This window comes from Clupea harengus, chromosome 8 (assembly GCF_900700415.2).
Source record: "Clupea harengus chromosome 8, Ch_v2.0.2, whole genome shotgun sequence".
Taxonomy (NCBI): domain Eukaryota; kingdom Metazoa; phylum Chordata; class Actinopteri; order Clupeiformes; family Clupeidae; genus Clupea; species Clupea harengus.
In genome coordinates, this window is record NC_045159.1 from 5,948,181 (window position 1) to 5,968,180 (window position 20,000).

General features: G+C 43.7%; 1 protein-coding gene across 7 annotated transcripts in view; it reads left to right on the forward strand.

The window, feature by feature from the left end:
• arhgap32b (Rho GTPase activating protein 32b) overlaps positions 1-20,000 on the forward strand; it is a 58,028-nt gene that overhangs the window by 11,687 nt on the left and 26,341 nt on the right. For 3 of the 7 annotated variants that reach the window (XM_031571617.2, XM_031571612.2, XM_031571613.2), the window contains 10 exons: positions 435-508; positions 4,383-4,467; positions 9,972-10,058; positions 12,219-12,341; positions 13,230-13,322; positions 14,510-14,632; positions 14,983-15,060; positions 15,206-15,287; positions 16,046-16,090; positions 17,263-17,310. In XM_031571617.2, coding sequence (XP_031427477.1) covers positions 435-508; positions 4,383-4,467; positions 9,972-10,058; positions 12,219-12,341; positions 13,230-13,322; positions 14,510-14,632; positions 14,983-15,060; positions 15,206-15,287; positions 16,046-16,090; positions 17,263-17,310 — 838 coding nt within the window. Of the gene's footprint in view, positions 1-434; positions 509-4,382; positions 4,468-9,971; positions 10,059-10,123; positions 10,163-12,218; positions 12,342-13,229; positions 13,323-14,509; positions 14,633-14,982; positions 15,061-15,205; positions 15,288-16,045; positions 16,091-17,262; positions 17,311-20,000 lie in introns of those variants that run through there. The other 4 variants (XM_031571614.2, XM_031571615.2, XM_031571616.2 and 1 more) reach the window with 4 other exon arrangements.

Here is a 20,000-nt window from a genome sequence, read left to right on the forward strand (position 1 = left end):
CAAGCAATGTGGCAGTTGGGCTGAAGCTTTCTTGCTAATTTTAGCTTAGCTGAGAGAAGTTGAAATCCTTCAAAAAGATGAATTTTAGACAACATAGACGGGTAAGAGCTACGTGTTCTATCTGATAGATAGATAGATAGATAGATAGATAGATAGATAGATAGATAGATAGATAGATAGATAGATGGGTGGATAGATAGATAGATGGGTGGGTGGGTGAATTGCTAGGTAGTTACCATTAGGTAGGTAATGAAATAAGAATGGAAATGGGTCATTTCAACATGTGAGTGCTGAAGTTTGTGTAGGTTATAACTGTCATTAGCATTACTACCCCAGTTACTGATTCTTAACTGTTGTGTTTTTCTGTGTGTGTGTGTGTGTGTGTGTGTGTGTGTGTGTGTGTGTGCGTGTGTGCGTGCGTGTGTGGACTTTAGGCACGGAGTGCTGAGGTTCCTGATTTTCGCACTAGCAGCAATACAGCCAGCATGAAGGTCAAGAGTGTCAAGAAGTGAGAACACACACACACACACACACGCACATATCAACACAATCATAAACACACATACACATACACAGACACACACACACACACACACACACTGGTACTTTCAAACAATACTCACACATAGTACCCACAAACGGTCCATACCATATGGAGTCAGTGCAGCTGTTTGCATTAGCAACAGAGCCCTGCAGACACAGACCTGCGAGCGCCGTCTCACACACACACACACAAACACACACACACACACACACACACTATGAGCCATGAACAAGGCGCCCAGAGGCATCCGCTGTAATCATCCTACTGGTCCTTTTATTAGCCAGGGCCATGTCCCTGAGTCACACATGCTACACACACACACACATGCTACATAGATACATAAATACATCCACACATGCTACATATATACATATATACTAGGGCTGAAACGATTACTCGAGTAACTTGAATAATTCGATTACCAATTTTTTTCGTTTAATTCATATCATTCTCCGGTATCATTGTTTCATACGGACTGTTATTATATTGACACAGGCGCATTCAAAGATTTAGGGTGGCGCGATGGCGGAGAGTCAAGAGACCAGCCGTAAAATGCCTGTATGAAAGACTCTGTTAGTGACGTTGCCTAGCAACGCTGTCTGCGTGCAGCTCCCTCAGTTTAGTTTTCAGTAGATAGTTCGTCGCCAATTCAGTGGCAAAGTACTTGACAATACTATGTGCCTAATACGTTTTGAGTGCTTAAATCATCATTGTTCGACATGTATGTGAGGCATTGTGTGCGTACCTTATGAAAGTAAGGGATTTCATGAAGTTAGTACTTTGATAGATCGTGTATTTGGGCTACATGCGAGTGCACATTGCTATTGGCCACACATATACACATACACCTGCTACATAGATACATAAATACATCCACACATGCTACATATATACATATATATACATATACACACACACCTGCTACATATATACAGTACCAGTCAAAAGTTTGGACACACCTTTAATTTTTTTGAGAAGTGTTTTCTTTACTTTTATTATTTTCTACATGGTAGATAACACTTTTTTTGTTTAGTACATCATTCCATATGTGTTCTTTCGTAGTTTAAATATCTTCAGTATTAATCTACCATGTAGAAAATAATAAAAGTAAAGAAAACACTTCTCAAAAAATGAGAAGGTGTGTCCAAACTTTTGACTGGTACTGTACATCCACACATGCTACATATATACACATATACATACACACTAGGGATGGGAAGATTCACCGGTTCGCATCGATGCATCGATGTGGGATGAATCGCGGTGCATCGTTTCTAACATTTTTGCATCGGTATAATCCGTTGTATTTATATAGAATCGTGTGTAGGCGAACACCATTTAATATTTAGAAATGTGACCAATGATTCGTGACCAATAATTTTATGTGCCCACTTGCAAAGAAATGCGTGATCTATAATTGTAATGGTAGGTCTATTTTAATAGTGAGCGACAGAATATCAACAAAAACATCCAGAAAAGAATTGCATTTTATAACATTTATGACTTTATTTGTATTTGATGCAGAAAATAAGTATTTGAACCCCTAAGCAAACAGCAAGAATTCTGGCTCCCAATGACCGGTTATGTGCCCAAGAAGCACACAGATTAGTCCTCATTAGGCCTAACAAGGTACACCTGATCTCAACTGGTGACGTGTATAAAAGAAACCTGTCCAAAGAATCATACTTCACACCTTCAACCTCACCACCATGGGCAAGACCAAAGAGTTGACCAAGGACGTCAAAGATAAGATTGTAGACCTGCACAAGGCTGGAATGGGTTACAAAACCATCGGCAAGCAGCTTGGTGAGAAGCAGACAACTATTGGTGCGATTATTCGTAAATGGAAGCAACACCAAACAACTGTCAATCGCTCTAGGTCTGGGGCTCCATGCAAGATATCCCCTCGTGCGGTATCGGTGATCATCCGAAAGGTGCAGAATAACCCCAGAACTACACGGGGAGCTTGTGAATGATCTCAAGGCAGCTGGGACCACAGTCACCAAGAAAACCATTGGCAACACACTACGCCGTAATGGTTTGAAGAACTGCAGCACTCGCAAGGTCCCCCTGCTCAAGGAAGCACATGTACAGGGCCGTCTGAAGTTTTGTGTAAACCATGTGACCAACTACAAGAAAAGTCTGACGTCTGTGGTTGCCAACAAGGGTTATTCCACCAAGTACTAAGTCATGTTTTTCTAGGGGTTCAAATACTTATTTTCTGCATCAAATGCAAATTAAGTCATAAATGTTATAAAATGCAGTTTTCTGGATTTTTTTGTTGATATTCTGTTTCTCACTATTAAAATACACCTACTATTACAATTATAGATCACACATTTCTTTGCAAGTGGCCAAACTTGCGAAATCGGTAGGGGTTCAAATACTTATTTTCCCCACTGTACATACATACACACATGCTACATATATACATATACACACATATACATACACACATGCTACACGTATACATACACACATGCTACATATATACATATACACACATATACATACACACATGCTACACGTATACATACACACATGCTACATATATACATATACACACATATACATACACACATGCTACATATATACATATACACACATATGCATACATACACACATGCTAAATATATACATATACACACATATACATACATACACACATGCTAAATATATACATATACACACATATACATACATACATACACACATGCTACATATATACACATACACACATATACAGTACATACACACATGCTACATATATACACATCAGAGGAGGCTCTTCCATTGAGGAAACGGAGGAAGGACCTCCCCAAACTTTTTGAGAATAATTTTTTTTCAATTGAACTGACTAAACTCCTTTAAAAAGGCAGTTTGATATCAGTATTTAATACTATGCATATTACAATTAGTTTCCCTGAGTTAAAATAACATTAGCACCCCCTGTCGTAACCAGAAATTATTGCACGGAGAGCCGACCTCCCTTTTGCCCCTATTGAGATCAATGTATTCGGTCTTTGATACTGGCGGCTCGTGGGGCTCATTCACTTACATTGCCCAGGGGAGGAAAGACCTCCCTAGCCTCTGAGTCTGCGCCAAGATCGCTTAACCAATAAACAATGGATTTGGCGTTGGAGGGAGGGAATTAGACATTAATAGCGAAATAAATTTCCCTCTTACCATTCTGCTGTAAGATATCGATAGAACTTCACCCTTAAAGATTGTTGTAGAAATATTGCAAATAAAGAGACGTGCAATTGAGAACGAAGATATTGTATGTTGTATTGAACAAACCATTTCATACATTTAGCTACAGAAGGTTAGTATCAAAACAACAGGGAGACCACTTCCACTAAATCCGCTGCCGCTAATGCTAACTGGTATGCAAAATACTCACGGCTCACTGGTACCATTACAAACAATCGGCTATACTGCTGGCCCTTCTTGTTCATGTTGATATGTTTTGTTTAAATCGTTCATAGGCCTATTGTTAGTATGACTGTTCTTGTTCAGCTGACATTCTGAATGGAAATGGTTAATGAATGTTTCAGAACGCGATGTGTTTCCTATCTATTCTAATTAGCCTACGTGGTCACTTGGGCATTGGCCTCATATTAGGCTACTTTGAGAGATAGCTGTAATCTGGCATAATCTGAGCAGCAATTATAGGATGTTTTTGTTTTAGCAATTTTAGAGAACAAAGGTAATTTACTCAGGGTTTGTACTTTTTGCATAGGCCTATTTGTTTTATATAGGCTTAAAACATCTGCTAAGACAGACATATAGCCTAAACATAAAAATATATTTCTGTTCTGTGTGTGCTCTCTTTCAGGTTATCTTTCAGTAAGGGTCACTTTCCAAAGCTTGCTGAATGTGCCCATTTCCACTATGAGAATGTGGATTTCGGAAACTTACAGGTTAGTGTGTGTGTGTGTGTGTGTGTGTGTGTGTGTGTGTGTGTGTGTGTGTGTGTGTGTGTTAGAGAGTGGATCAGGCCGAATTTTACTCTCCGAGCCCGGCCCGTGTCCGACAGAGTAGTGCCCGAGCCCAGCCCGAGCCCGACAGCCATTCAAATATTTTGTCCGAACCCAACGGAGTCAATGTCTCAACTGTTACTAATGACACATTTACGTACGTTTTTTTTTTATGAATAACCTGCCTTTATTAAACTCGGGCATTTCCTGTTTGTCCTGGAGTGGGATTTTTCTTGAGCTACTAGCGAAGGCGGCGATGCTCGGTTGCAAAATCCCACCGGCATCATCAGTCGACTTGCAGACTCTATCCACATGGCGCTGCAGGGCGGAATCCCCCGTCCGCTTACTATCATATTTCATTACAAATTTACACTTCTTACATTGGACATATCCAACAGCCTCATTAGAATCCGCATTGACTACTAAGCAGAAATATCTCCATACAGTAGATTTCCCTTCGTTTTGTATTGTTTTAAACTCTCCAGATGACAGTTTCTTTTTAACTTTTTCCATGAAGGCTGTTATCCTAAATGTGATGTATTTTATTCTCAAAAACGAACTCCTGCATCTTGTGAAGCATACACGTTGACTTCCCTACTTATTAAGATATTTTATCCTCATCCTGCTGGGGCAAACACTTTACTCCTGAGCTGTAGTTCCCACCTGTCTCCATCAGGGGACAGCAGGTTTCTATGGGAACAGCAGAAGAAAACCATGGCTACAGAGTTCCTCATTAATGACAGATAGTTAGCTCCACATCCACGTGTGTGTGTGTGTGTGTGTGCGAGTGCGTGTGCGTGTGCGTGTGCGTGTGCCCTTTGGTGTATGGATACTCACACTTACTCGATTTATCGAAACTCAGAAGCTATAATATAGAAGGGAGGTGCTCTTCTTTTGGGGACAAGAGTGCTCACTCTGAATGTGCTGATCATGTACTGCCTATATATCACTATAAATCATTACTGAATGAAAAACATTAATTAAATCCGGTTCATAAACACCTCAATTCAGCCATAGTAGACCTCAATTCAGCCACATCACACCTCAATTCAGCCACAGTACACCTCAGACCCCATGCAGACGAACTCTAGTTTGCCTGAACCCGGGTTCATTTTTCACACATATCAACTTTTTTAAATCGCGTGCACATGAACCCAGCAAATCCGATTGACTCAGCTGTAGTACATCCCCCACGCCTGTTGGTGGCGCTTTGGTGCTACAGACAACTGAAGAAAACGGAGAAGAAGACAGGAGCACGCTATCAAAATAACATATGACAGTAGTTGAGCTCCAACTAGCAACGTTTAGCTTAGCCGCATAGCCTACATTTAATCTGCACAGTAACACATTATGGTGGTTTATAAAATCAGTGGTAGGAGCAGACTGTAGTCTGAGTTGTTTAAATGCCTGTGCTTTATGGAGATGCTGAGCTTGAGCACGAGAGACCACAATGCAAGTGCTGTGGATCCTGGATGTTTCATGGTTTACAATTGCTTCCAATTTCATGGTTTTATTACTAACAACAAATGTAGGCTATTGTTGAGGGCTTTGTCCTTCACGTACTGTAGGCTACCTCTGAAGTAACGTTAACGCTAGCTAGTAGCTATCGCTATCGTTGTCTGACAGGACTAAAGCCAACGTAACATTCATCTGTTTTGAAACTTCCGTCTATAATAAAAAAATCTTTTCACGTCAGATTTGCTCATATAGGCTATTGCTGACACTTAAAAAAAATGGTCTGATGCAAATAGATTAAACAGTGATATATTAAAGTGTGGCTTGTTAATGTCATCCCTTTCCTAAAATAGATACATTTGTATTAATCCCGTTAGGGAAATTCACGTGGAAAAGGAGCAAGGTAATGGGAAGAATTTTTTCTTTTAAACTGGAGAGCTGTTATAACTGGCTGCCAAACTCACTGCGCCATGGCAACCCATTCAGTTATTAAATAATGCCTGTTGTGTCCGTTGTTCTGGCTGGTCTAATGATGCGATCACGTGGGGCAATCCGATTAGGTATGCGGATAGCGTGCAGACGAACACCAACAGCAATCGGATTTCGAGGTTACTCACTTTGGACCCCCGATTCGAGGGAGTGCGGATACAGTGCGTTCGTCTGCACGATAGGGCTATCCGGAGACGGGGTTCACAGGGTTCAGACAAACTAGAGTCCGTCTGCATGACCCCTCAATTCAGCCACATCACACCTCAATTCAGCCACATCACACCTCAATTCAGCCACATCACACTTCAATTCAGCCACAGTGCACTTCAATTCAGCCACAGTGCACCTCAATTCTGGATACTGAAAAAGAAGAAAAGTTCCCATATTTATGAGAGCGCACCATGCGCTGTATCTGTTGTCACGTCACACATTCAGGAAGTGAGGGACTGTTTACACTGTAGTGTACTTTCTTTACTTTCATTCAGTTTTATTCATTATCAATACATTTTTCAAAATTATTTATTTATGTATTTATTTATTTGTATTACTTTTTAACAGATCTTACATCCAAAGACATTGTGTGTTATCAAATTTAAAACATGTTTGCTTTGAAACAGTCATGCCAATAAAGCTCATTTGAATTAGAGGGAGAGATAGGGAGAGTGAGTGAGAGAGAGAGAGAGAAAGAAAGAAAGAGAGGAAGGGAGAGTGAGTGAAAGAGCAAGAGAGGGAGAGTGTGGGAGCGAGAGGGAGAGAGGCACTACACTCAAGAGTGTCAGAGTAGGCTGATAGGAAAAACAGGAGTGTGATAGCTCTGTGTGTGTGTGTGTGTGTGTGTGTGTGTGTGTGTGTGTGTGTGTGTGTGTGTGTGTGTGTGTGTGTGTGTGTGTGTGTGTGTGTGTGTGTGTGTGTGTGTGTGTGTGTGTGTGTGTGTGTGTGGGCAGCGGGACAGACATCTGTGTTTTTGGACCAGCAAAGTTGTAGCCAACTGAACAGTCTGCACAGGCACACACTCACACTCCCCCTCTCTCTCTCTCTCAGTTGTCCTTTTCTCTGTCTCCTCCTTACAAACACACACACACACACTCACACACGCTGGAATAACGGGGAGATTTGGTCTTATGTGATGGAAGTTTTCTCTCTCCGAGTGTCTGCATGAGTTTTAGTTTAAACCAGAAAGAGTGATTGTGTGTTGTGTGTGTATGTGTGTGTGAGAGAGAGAGGGGGGGGGGGGGATCAGGACACTAATACCAACCGGATTGAGACCTTTCAGCTTCTGTGAGTTTCCCTGTCTTTGTCTCTTTGTTTTTGTCTCCGTCTCTCTCTATGTTGCTTTCATTCTGTTCATCTCTCTCTCTCTCTCTCTCTCTTCCCATCTTTCCATCATTTCCTCCTCTGTATGTGTGTGTGTGTGCGCGTGTGTGTGTGCGCGTGTGTGTTTACGGTGGTGACTGAATTTGTGTGTGTGTGTGTGTGTGTGTGTGTGTGTGTACGGTGGTGACTGAATGTGTGTGTGTGTGTGTGTGTGTGTGTGTGTGTGTGTGTGTGTGCAAGCATCCACATATCTACATGTGTTGGGTTTTCTTGCTATATTGGATATCATTATTAGTGTAATCACACCACAGTTCTGCTAAATGGCCGTGTGTATCTCTCAGAGGGAGGTGTGTGGGCAGATTGAAATCTGTGTTGGATACTGCAGTCACCGGAATAACGACTAGACTACTGCTAAACTAGGCTAAAGTCTGTGTTGGTTACTCCAGTGACCGGAATAACACGACTAGACTACTGCTAAACTACGCTAAAGCCTGTCACCGGAATAACACGACTACTTTAGTGCTAAACTACGCTAAAGTCTGTGTTGGTTACTGCGATAACCGGAATAACACGACTACACTAGTGGTAAACTACGCTAAAGTCTGTGTTGGTTACTGCGATAACTGGAATAACACGACTACACTAGTGCTAAACTACGCTAAAGTCTGTGTTGGTTACTGCGATAACCGGAATAACACGACTACTTTAGTGCTAAACTACGCTAAAGTCTGTGTTGGTTACTGCGATAACTGGAATAACACGACTACACTAGTGCTAAACTACGCTAAAGTCTGTGTTGGTTACTGCGATAACCGGAATAACACGACTACTTTAGTGCTAAACTACGCTAAAGTCTGTGTTGGTTACTGCGATAACTGGAATAACACGACTACACTAGTGCTAAACTACGCTAAAGTCTGTGTTGGTTACTGCGATAACTGGAATAACACGACTACACTAGTGCTAAACTACGCTAAAGTCTGTGTTGGTTACTCCGGTGACAGGGGCAGCAGGGTAGGAGATTGGGTTGGATTTGAAGCATATAGAACTGTGCTCAGAGCAGCAGCCCAAGTGTGTGTGTGTGTGTGTGGGTGGGGGGTAGGGTTCTATATGGTGGAGTCCTTTGTGCACCATGAGTGATGCATCATTACACACACACACACACACACACACACACACAGATTCTGGGGTTCTATTGTTTGCGTGTGCAACACCAGCTCTCACCCTCTCTCCCTCTCTCTCTCTCCCTCCACTCCACTCACACACACACTCACACACACACTCACACACACGCACACACACGCACACAGTCCCTGGAGAGATGGACAGATCTGTCTCCAGCACATGACGCAAGACAAAGGCACACACACTCACATGCTGAGCGCCAGTTGTGTTCAGTCCGTCTCTGAGGCTAAAACAGGAAATTGATGCTGCACTTCTGTTATAGGTAGTGTGTGTGTGTGTGTGTGTGTGTGTGTGTGTGTGTGTGTTCATGTTCACGTTGTGGCTGCGTTTTTAAGTTGAACAATGTGCATGTGGATGTAGCCCACCAGTGCTTTTGTAAGTACCACTGTTCTTTCTGTGTGTGTGTGTGTGTGTGTGTTCCTGTGCGTATTATTGCTCTTAAGGTATGTGTATTAATATCTAACAGCACACGTGCTAATGCTGATGGTACTATTATTAGTTGTGTGTGTGTGTGTGTGTGTGTGTGTGTGTGTGTGTGTGTGTGTGTGTGTGTGTGTGTGTGTGTGTGTGTGTGTGTGTATTTTTTTAATGCTTTTTCACATGTTCCTCTTACAGCATACAGTTGGGGTCTGTGTTTTTTGCTTTGTGTGTGTGTGTCTCTCTTCAGTCGGTCTTGTGTGTCTGTGGGAAATGTCTCTATGTTTGTGTGTGTGTGTGTGTGTGTGTGTTTGCAGCCTAGGGGTAGTCCTGCAAATGCCATTGGAATCACAGCTACTGCAACTGACATTTGCTTGCCTCTGTGTGTGTGTGTGTGTGTGTGTGTGTGAAAGAAAGAGTGAGTGAGTGAGTGTGTGCAGCCTAGTGCTAGGTCCTGCAAATGCTATAATCATTATATCTTCCCTTTCTTCTGCGTGTGTGTGTGTGTGTGTGTGTGTGTGTGTGTGTGTGTGTGTGTGTGTGTGTGTGTGTGTGTGTGTGTGTGTGTGTGTGTGTGTGTGTTTTAGCTCTCTCTTGCTGATGAGCATAGTGAAATCACGCGGAATGGCCTGGAGACCAAGGAGTGTGTGTACCTGGTGCAGATACACTGTCAGGTATGATATATATACAATCAACACTAAGGAGTGTGTGTGTACCTGGTGATATATATACAATCAACACTAAGGAGTGTGTGTAACTGGTGCAGATACACTGTCAGGTATGATATAGTATATACAATCAACACTAAGGAGTGTGTGTACCTGGACACACTGTCAGGTATGATATATATACAATCAACACTAAGGAGTGTGTGTACCTGGTGCAGATAGACTGTCAGGTATGATATATATACAATCAACACTAAGGAGTGTGTGTACCTGGTGCAGATACACTGTCAGGTATGATATACAGTGGGGAAAATAAGTATTTGAACCCCTGCCGATTTTGCAAGTTTGGCCACTTGCAAAGAAATGTGTGATCTATAATTGTAATAGTAGGTGTATTTTAACAGTAAGAAACAGAATATCAACAAAAAAATCCAGAAAACTGCATTTTATAACATTTATGACTTAATTTGCATTTGATGCAGAAAATAAGTATTTGGAACCCCCAAGCAAACAGCAAGAATTCTGGCTCCCAATGACCAGTTATGTGCCCAAGAAGCACACAGATTAGTCCTCATTAGGCCTACAAGGTACACCTGATCTCAACTGGTGACGTGTATAAAAGAAACCTGTCCAAAGAATCATACTTCACACCTTCAACCTCACCACCATGGGCAAGACCAAAGAGTTGACCAAGGACGTCAGAGATAAGATTGTAGACCTGCACAAGGCTGGAATGGGTTACAAAACCATCGGCAAGCAGCTTGGTGAGAAGCAGACAACTATTGGTGCGATTATTCGTAAATAGAAGCAACACCAAACAACTGTCAATCGCTCTAGGTCTGGGGCTCCATGCAAGATATCCCCTCGTGCGGTATCGGTGATCAACCAAAAGGTGCAGAATAACCCCAGAACTACACAGGGGGAGCTTGTGAATGATCTCAAGGCAGCTGGGACCACAGTCACCAAGAAAACCATTGGCAACACACTACGCCGTAATGGTTTGAAGTACTGCAGAACTCGCAAGGTCCCCCTGCTCAAGGAAGCACATGTACAGGGCCGTCTGAAGTTTGCCAATGAACACTTGAATGATTCTAAGGAGGATTGGGAGACAGGATATGGTCAGATGAGACCAAAATCAAGCTCTTTGGCATCAACTCGACTTGCCGCGTTTGGAGGGGGAAGAATGCTGAATATGACACCATCCCCACCGTCAAGCATGGAGGTGGAAACATTATGCTTTGGAGCTGTTTCTCTGCCAAGGGTACAGGACGACTCCACTGCATCGAGGGGACTATGGATGGGGCCATGTAACGTGGAATATTGGGCTTGAACCTCATTCCCTCATTCCCTCCCATTGAAAACGCAACCTTAAGGATTTGGAGAGGATCTGGACTTTTGGTCCAGACTTTTTGGACCAAAATCCCTCCTGAGATGTGTGTAAACCTGGTGACCAACCACAAGAAAAGTCTGACGTCTGTGCTTGCCAACAAGGGTTATTCCACCAAGTACTAAGGCATGTTTTGCTAGGGGTTCAAATACTTATTTTCTGCATCAAATGCAAATTAAGTCATAAATGTTATAAAATGCAGTTTTCTGGATTTTTTTGTTGATATTCTGTTTCTCACTATTAAAATACACCTACTATTACAATTATAGATCACACATTTCTTTGCAAGTGGCCAAACTTGCGAAATCGGTAGGGGTTCAAATACTTATTTTCCCCACTGTATATGCAATCAACACTAAGGAGTGTGTGTACCTGGTGCAGATACACTGTCAGGTATGATATATATACAATCAACACTAAGCAAAACTACTGACCAGTGCAATTCAGACACATTTCAAACATACGTACAGATATGATATACAAACACACGCACGCACTCACACACACACACACACACACACACACATACGTAGAGATAAGCACTCTTATGATACACACACACACACACACACATACACACACACTCACTCACATACGTAGAGATAAGCACTCTTATGATACACACACACACATATACACACACACACACACACACACACACACACACACACACACACACTCACATCCGTACAGATAAGCACTCTTAGCCACACCACGCCACCTTAGACTGTGTCCTGCTGCTGTGATGTCATTCTGGTGTGTGTTGTCCCTCCTCTCAGGGCCGAAATTGGATAGTTCGTCGGAGCTATGAAGACTTCCGCATCCTCGACAAGCATCTTCATCTGTGCATCTACGATAGACGCTACTCACAGCTACCAGAGCTCCCTAGAGAGCAACCAGAGGTACACACACACACACACACACACACACACACACACACACACACACACACACACATACATATATATACACACACACACATACACATATATACACACACACACACACACACACACACACACACACACACACACACACACACACACACACACACACATATATATACACTCACTCACTCACACACACACAGACACACACACACACACATGTGGTTCTGATTCAGAGAGGGAGCCTCAGACCCCTCTCTACTTTTCCCGCCTTCACACACACACACACTCACACACACACACACTCACACACACTCACACACACTCACACAGTTCCGCAGAGATTGATGGAGCTGTGACAGCATGGGTCAAAAGCTCTTCTGACAAAACAGCAAATCTCCAGAGAGATGGTCAGACCTTTGAAGGCTATTCTGGCATCTTTACACACATGCATACAGAAGACACACTCTCTCTCACACACACACACACACACACACACACACACACACACACACACACACACACACTTAACCCCTCACATGTTTTATGTAAGACTGCAGTAGAGCATCCCACATGCTCATCCACCCACCCTGTGTTTGGTGAAGTGTTCTGTTTTGTTAATAAAGGTGAAGCTTCACTCTCTCATGCTTACACACACACACACACACACACACACACACACTTAGTTTTCCATCCCTCTATATCTCTCAGTATCCCTCTATCTCTCTCTCTCCTCCCTCTCTCCTCCCTCTCTCCCTCTATCTCTCCTCCCTCTATCTCTCCTCCCTCTATCTCTATCTCTCCTCCCTCTATCTCTCTGTCTCTCCTCCCTCTCTCCTTCTCTCTCTCAGTATCCCTCCATCTCCTTAACCTTCATTTCCCTCCCTCTGTTGTTAACCTCAGGCTATTTCCCAGATGCTGATTGGTTATCTCACCCGCCTGTCGGCCATCGCCGACAACAAGATCAACTGTGGGCCCGCCCTCACCTGGATGGAAGTCAGTCTGTCTGTTTTTCTGTCTGTCTGTCTGTCTGTCTGTCTGTCTGTCTGTCTGTCTCTGTCTGTCTGTCTGTCTGTCTCTATCTGTCTGTCTGTCTTCTTTCTTTCTATTTATTTATCTGCCTGTCTGTCTGTGTGTCTGTGTGTCTGTGTACATCTGTCACTTTATCTGTCTGTCTGTGTGTCTGTCTGTGTAAATATGTCATTTTATCTGTCTGTCTGTGTAAATATGTCATTTTATTAGGGCTGTCAAAGTTAACGCGTTCATCTATGACATTATTGTGGCCGAGATTAATGCGATAAAATATTTTAACGCCGTTAACGCAACTTCCGCTGTGCATTGACCCCTGACACGAAACCGCTGCGTGCCTGCAGTCAGTTAGATAGGAGCGACCGAGACGGTAGTTGAAGATGGAGAGAGCAGAGGGATTGTTGGGCGGAAAGTTTCTGTTTAAGAGGCAAAATGACGGAACAATCGACAAAACTAAAGTTGTATGTAGCATTTGTCAAGCTGAATTTAGTTATCACCTTAATGCAAAGCACCCGACGGAAAGCAGTCCCAGGTTAGATGGTCGCCAACCCACACTCCACGACTTCTCTAGGAAAATAACTAGACCAGTCCGTGAAAAGGTTACCAACGCTTTAGCAGTTAAAAAAAAAAAAATACAATTAAACAACAGCGTCTAAAATGCACACTGTCTGAAGTGATTACTCGTTAATTTATAAGATTTAGTCTTTAGAAGAAAAACAAACTTTTAATCGCGAATAATCTATGTGAGATTAATTAGTAAAAATGTTTTTATCTATTGATAGCCCTACATTTTATCTATCTGTCCATATGTCTATGTCTCTGTTTATCTGTCTGCTGTTAGTAAATGGTTATTTTAATCCTAAAAGTATTTAGATAATTTCTAAAATGTATAGATTAATTCCTCTTTTTTTCTCATCACTTCTCTCTTAGTACAAATATGTTGATTTTTTGTATTGTATTTATTGTCATGATATGGTGTGTGTTATGATGTGTGTGTGTGTGTGTGTGTGTGTGTGTGTGTTCTGACGTGTGTGTCCCATCTCTTCTCTCTTAGTATAAAAATGTTGATTTTTTAAATTGTATTTTTTGTCATGATATGGTGTGTGTTATGATGTGTGTGTGTGTTGTGACGTGTGTGTCCCATCTCTTCCTAGTTGGATAATAAGGGCAACCACCTGCTGGTCCATGAGGAGTCTTCCATTAACGTTCCTGCCATCGCAGCTGCTCATGTCATCAAGCGCTATAACGCACAAGCATCCGACGAGCTCTCCTTTGAGGTGTGTCTGTGTGTGTGTGTGTGTAGGTGGGGGATATACCGTCTGATCGACATGCCTCTGACTGTGTGTGTGTGTGTAGGTGGGGGATATACCGTCTGATCGACATGCCTCTGACTGTGTGTGTTTGTGTGTGTGTGTAGTTGGGAGATACAGTGTGTGATGTAGTTACTGTGTGTGTGGTGTCTATGTGTTTAGGTGGGAAATATAGTGTCTGAGGTAGTTACTCTGACTGTGTGTGTGTAGGTGGGGGATATAGCGTCTGTGATCAACATGCCTCTGACTGTGTGTGTGTGTGTGTGTGTGTGTGTGTGTGTGTGTGTGTGTGTGTGTGTGTGTGTGTGTGTGTGTAGGTGGGGGATATTGTGTCTGTGATAGACATGCCTCCTAAAGAGGACACCACCTGGTGGAGAGGAAAACATGGATTCCAGGTACAGTTGTGTGTTGGTGTCTGTGTGTGTGTGTGTGTGTGTGTGTGTGTGTTCATGTAATGAATGTGACTGTGTGTGTCTTGTGAATGTGTGTATGTAATGATGTGTGTGTGGGTGTGGGTGTGTGTGTGTGTGTTTTCTGCAGGTTGGCTTCTTTCCCAGTGAGTGTGTGGAGCTCATCAATGACAAAATCCCCCAGTCAGTTAACAGCTGTGTTTCAAAGCCAGGTAACACTCAGGAGGGAGTGTGTGTGTGTGTGTGTGTGTGTGTGTGTGTGTGTGTGTGTGTGTGTGTGTGTGTGTCTGTCTTATTCCAGTGTCTATGAATATTCAGCGTGTTTGTGTGTGCATGTGTGTGTGTGTGCATGTGTGTATGTGTGCGTGCATGTGTGTATGTGTGTGTGCATCTTAGCCTTGTGTTTGATTCATGTTTGTGTTTTTATACTGTGGTAAGCACTAATATTGTTTTTTCAACTGTTAAACTTTAAGTATACTTGACCTCTGTGTGCATGTGTGCGTGTGTGTGTGTGTGTTTGTGTGCGTGTTTGTGTGCGTGTTTGTGTGCGTGTGTGTGTGTGTGTTTGTGTATGTGAGTATAACTGATCCCGTCTGCATCACTCACAGGCTGGCTCCTCAGGGAATGTTACCTGTGTGTGAGTGTGTGTCTGTGTGTGTGCGTGTGTGTGTGTGTGTGTCTGTCTCTCGCTCTCCTCAGGAAATGTAACCTGTGTGTGTGTCTCTCGCTCTCCTCAGGAAATGTAACCTGTGTGTGTGTACTGTATGTGTGTGTGTCTCTCGCTCTCCTCAGGAAATGTAACCTGTGTGTGTGTACTGTATGTGTGTGTGTCTCTCGCTCTCCTCAGGAAATGTAACCTGTATGTGATTTGGCATCTGCTTTCACCAAGACATGCATGCTTTGCTTATGTTTGTTTGCTTGTGTGTTCGTGTGTGTGTGTGTGTTCGTGTGTGTGTGTGTGTTCTCCCAGCATCCCCTGGTCTTCGCCCGGCTTCCTGGTACCTCTTCCCACCCTGTGCGTCTGCAACACATTCACACACACACTCACTCACACACACACACACACACACACAAACAAACAAACAAACAAACAAACAAACAAACACACACACACAATTGCGTGCACTGCATTCATGCATTCACACACACACACTTGCATGCATTCACACACACACACACACTTGCATGCATTCACACACACACACACACACATGTACATATGAAGGCATCCTTATTCAGTGATGAAAGTATAGGTGTGATTATAGTGGATCCCTCATGTTGGCCAAGTACATGCACAGAAAACCTCAAAAGTCGTTGGAATGTGATGCTTGTTGTATTGCGAATGGAATGTGTCCACGCGAATGTCACTGTTTATCCACTAAAACTGCAATCATATAGGATAGAGTTTGGGGTTTAAGTTTAAGTCCGATACTGTAGCTGATCATTGCAAACATGTCAACCATAGAAGTTAATATTCATTCATCACTTTAGTATTATATGACATTTTGGCCATCCAGAAAACATCATCTCTGTGTCCCCTCTCCCTCTCTCTCTCCTTTCATCTCCTCTTCTCTTCTCTTCTCTCCTCCCTCTTCTCTCTCTCTCCTCTCTCTATCTCTCTCTCTTCCTTTCTCCTCTCTCTCTCCTTTCCTCTCCTCTTCTCTTTTCTCTCTCTCCCTGTCCTCTCTCTCTCTCCCTGTCCTCTCTCTCTCTTCCTCTCTCTATCTCTCTCTCTTCCTCTCTCTCTCTTCCTCTCTCCTCTCTCTCTCCTTTCCTCTCCTCTTTTCTCTCTCTCCTCTCTCTCTCTCCCTGTCCTCTCTCTCTTCCTCTCTCTATCTCTCTCTTCCTCTCTCTCTCTCCTCTCTCTCTCTCTCTTCCTCTCTCCTCTCTCTCTCTCTCTCTCTCTATCTCTCCCCCTCTCTCCTCTCTCTCTCTCTCTCTCTCTCTCTCTTCCTCTCCATCTCTCCTCTCTCTCTCTTCCTCTCTCCTCTTCCTCTCTCCTCTCTCCTCTCTCTCCCTGTCATCTCTCTCTCTCCTCTCTCTCTCTCCTCTCTCTCTTCCTCTATCTCTCCAAACTCTCTCTCTCTCTGTCCTCTCTTCCTCTCTCTCTATTCCTCTATCCTCCCTCTCTCTATCTCTCTCTCTTCCTCTCTCCAAACTCTCTGTCTCATGGTGTTATGCTCATAGATTTGGAGATGGAGACAGTCAAACAGCAGGACACAAACATGAACTCAGGTACACACACACACACACACACACACACACACACACACACACACACACACACACACACACACACACACACACACCCTGCTAACCTGAACTCTCTCACACACATACAGAAATCATGTAATTCTATTTATTCCCTACATTTCTATGGAACCTTGGGATCCTTTACAGCATCAACATTCCAAATAAACCTTCTAAACATGCTAAGGGACATAATCTAAACATGCTAAAGCACATAATCTAAACATGCTAAGGGACATAATCTAAACATGCTAAGGGACATAATCTAAACATGCTAAAGGACATAATCTAAACATGCTAGCTAAGGGACATAATCTAAACATGCTAAGGGAAATATTATCTAAACATGCTAAAGGACATAATCTAAACATGCTAGCTAAGGGACATAATCTAAACATACTAGCTAAGGGACACGTCAGCATAACGGATCACAAGGGCCTTTCGCCAAGGATACTTAAACCCAGCTGGCAAACAACTCCAGAGAACCGTCACACACACACACACACACACTCAACCATGGCGTGATGTGTATGTTCCGTCTTTAGTGGGTTTTGGTCGTTATTACATTCCATATTGATTATGACCATCTCAGCATTCCGTGATTTTCCTGCCAGCTAACTGTGGATTGTTCCACTTGGACCAGCAACTAGGAACCTGATCTGTGTGTGTGTGTGTGTGTGTGTGTGTGTGTGTGTGTGTGTGTGTGTGTGTGTGTGTGTGTGTGTGTGTGTGTGTGTGTGTGTGTGTGTGAGAAGGAGAAGGAGGACAGACAGAGAGTTAGTGAGCAGGCTTGCTGTAGACTTTGGTTAGCAAGAGAGAGCTCTTTAGTTTAAGCCTCTCGATAGCTGCAAATTGGAGCTGGAATTTCCAACCTTTTGTCTGACTTTTGCGTTCTCTGAGCCGATCTCCCGATCTCTGGTGTGTGGGTTTGTAAGAGCTGCGTGCCATCAGGCTGAGGCGTTTGGGTAAGGACCTGATTTATGAACCTAAACGCTTTCATTCTGACCAGGTCGCTCTCACTCTTAGTCTCACTCTCACTCTCTCAGCCTCAGTCTCTCTCCCAGTCTCTCACTCTTAGTCTCTCTCAGCCTCAGTCTCTCTCTCACTCTCTCACTCTTAGTCTCACTCTCACTCTCTCAGCCTCAGTCTCTCTCCCAGTCTCTCACTCTTAGTCTCTCTCAGCCTCAGTCTCTCTCTCACTCTCTCACTCTCTCAAGGACCTGATTTATGAACCTAAACGCTTTCATTCTGACCAGGTCGCTCTCACTCTTAGTCTCACTCTCACTCTCTCAGCCTCAGTCTCTCTCCCAGTCTCTCACTCTTAGTCTCTCTCAGCCTCAGTCTCTCTCTCACTCTCTCACTCTTAGTCTCACTCTCACTCTCTCAGCCTCAGTCTCTCTCCCAGTCTCTCACTCTTAGTCTCTCTCAGCCTCAGTCACTCTCTCACTCTTAGTCTCACTCTCTCAGTCTCACTCTCACTCTCACTCTCTCAGCCTCAGTCTCTCTCTGTCAGTCTCAGTCTCACTCTCTCACTCTTAGTCTCACTCTCACTCTCTCAGCCTCAGTCTCTCTCCCAGTCTCTCACTCTTAGTCTCTCTCAGCCTCAGTCTCTCTCTCACTCTCTCACTCTTAGTCTCTCTCTCTAGTGAGAGAGAGACTGAGGCTGAGAGAGACTAAGAGTGAGAGACTGGGAGAGAGACTGAGGCTGAGAGAGTGAGAGAGTGAGAGAGAGACTGAGGCTGAGAGAGACTAAGAGTGAGAGACTGGGAGAGAGACTGAGGCTGAGAGAGTGAGAGTGAGACTAAGAGTGAGAGAGTGAGAGAGAGACTGAGGCTGAGAGAGACTAAGAGTGAGAGACTGGGAGAGAGACTGAGACTCTCACTCTTAGTCTCACTCTCACTCTCTCAGCCTCAGTCTCTCTCCCAGTCTCTCACTCTTAGTCTCTCTCAGCCTCAGTCTCTCTCTCACTCTCTCACTCTCTCAAGGACCTGATTTATGAACCTAAACGCTTTCATTCTGACCAGGTCGCTCTCACTCTTAGTCTCACTCTCACTCTCTCAGCCTCAGTCTCTCTCCCAGTCTCTCACTCTTAGTCTCTCTCAGCCTCAGTCTCTCTCTCACTCTCTCACTCTTAGTCTCACTCTCACTCTCTCAGCCTCAGTCTCTCTCCCAGTCTCTCACTCTTAGTCTCTCTCAGCCTCAGTCACTCTCTCACTCTTAGTCTCACTCTCTCAGCCTCAGTCTCACTCTCACTCTCTCAGCCTCAGTCTCTCTCTGTCAGTCTCAGTCTCACTCTCTCACTCTTAGTCTCTCTCAGCCTCAGTATCACTCTCTCTCTCTCTCAGCCTCAGTCTCTCTCTCACTCTCTCACTCTTAGTCTCTCTCAGCCTCAGTCTCACTCTCTCTCTCTCCCAGTCTCAGTCTCTCTCTCACTCTTAGTCTATCAGCCTCAGTCTCTCTCTCACTCTTAGTCTCACTCTCACTCTCTCAGCCTCAGTCTCTCTCCCAGTCTCAGTCTCTCTCTCACTCTCTCACTCTTAGTCTCTCTCAGCCTCCGTCTCTCTCCTAGTATCTCACTCTTAGTCTCTCTCTCAGCCTCAGTCTCTCTCTCTCACTCTCTCTCTCAGTCTCTCTCTCATTCTCTCACTCTTAGTCTCTCTCAGCCTCAGTCTCTC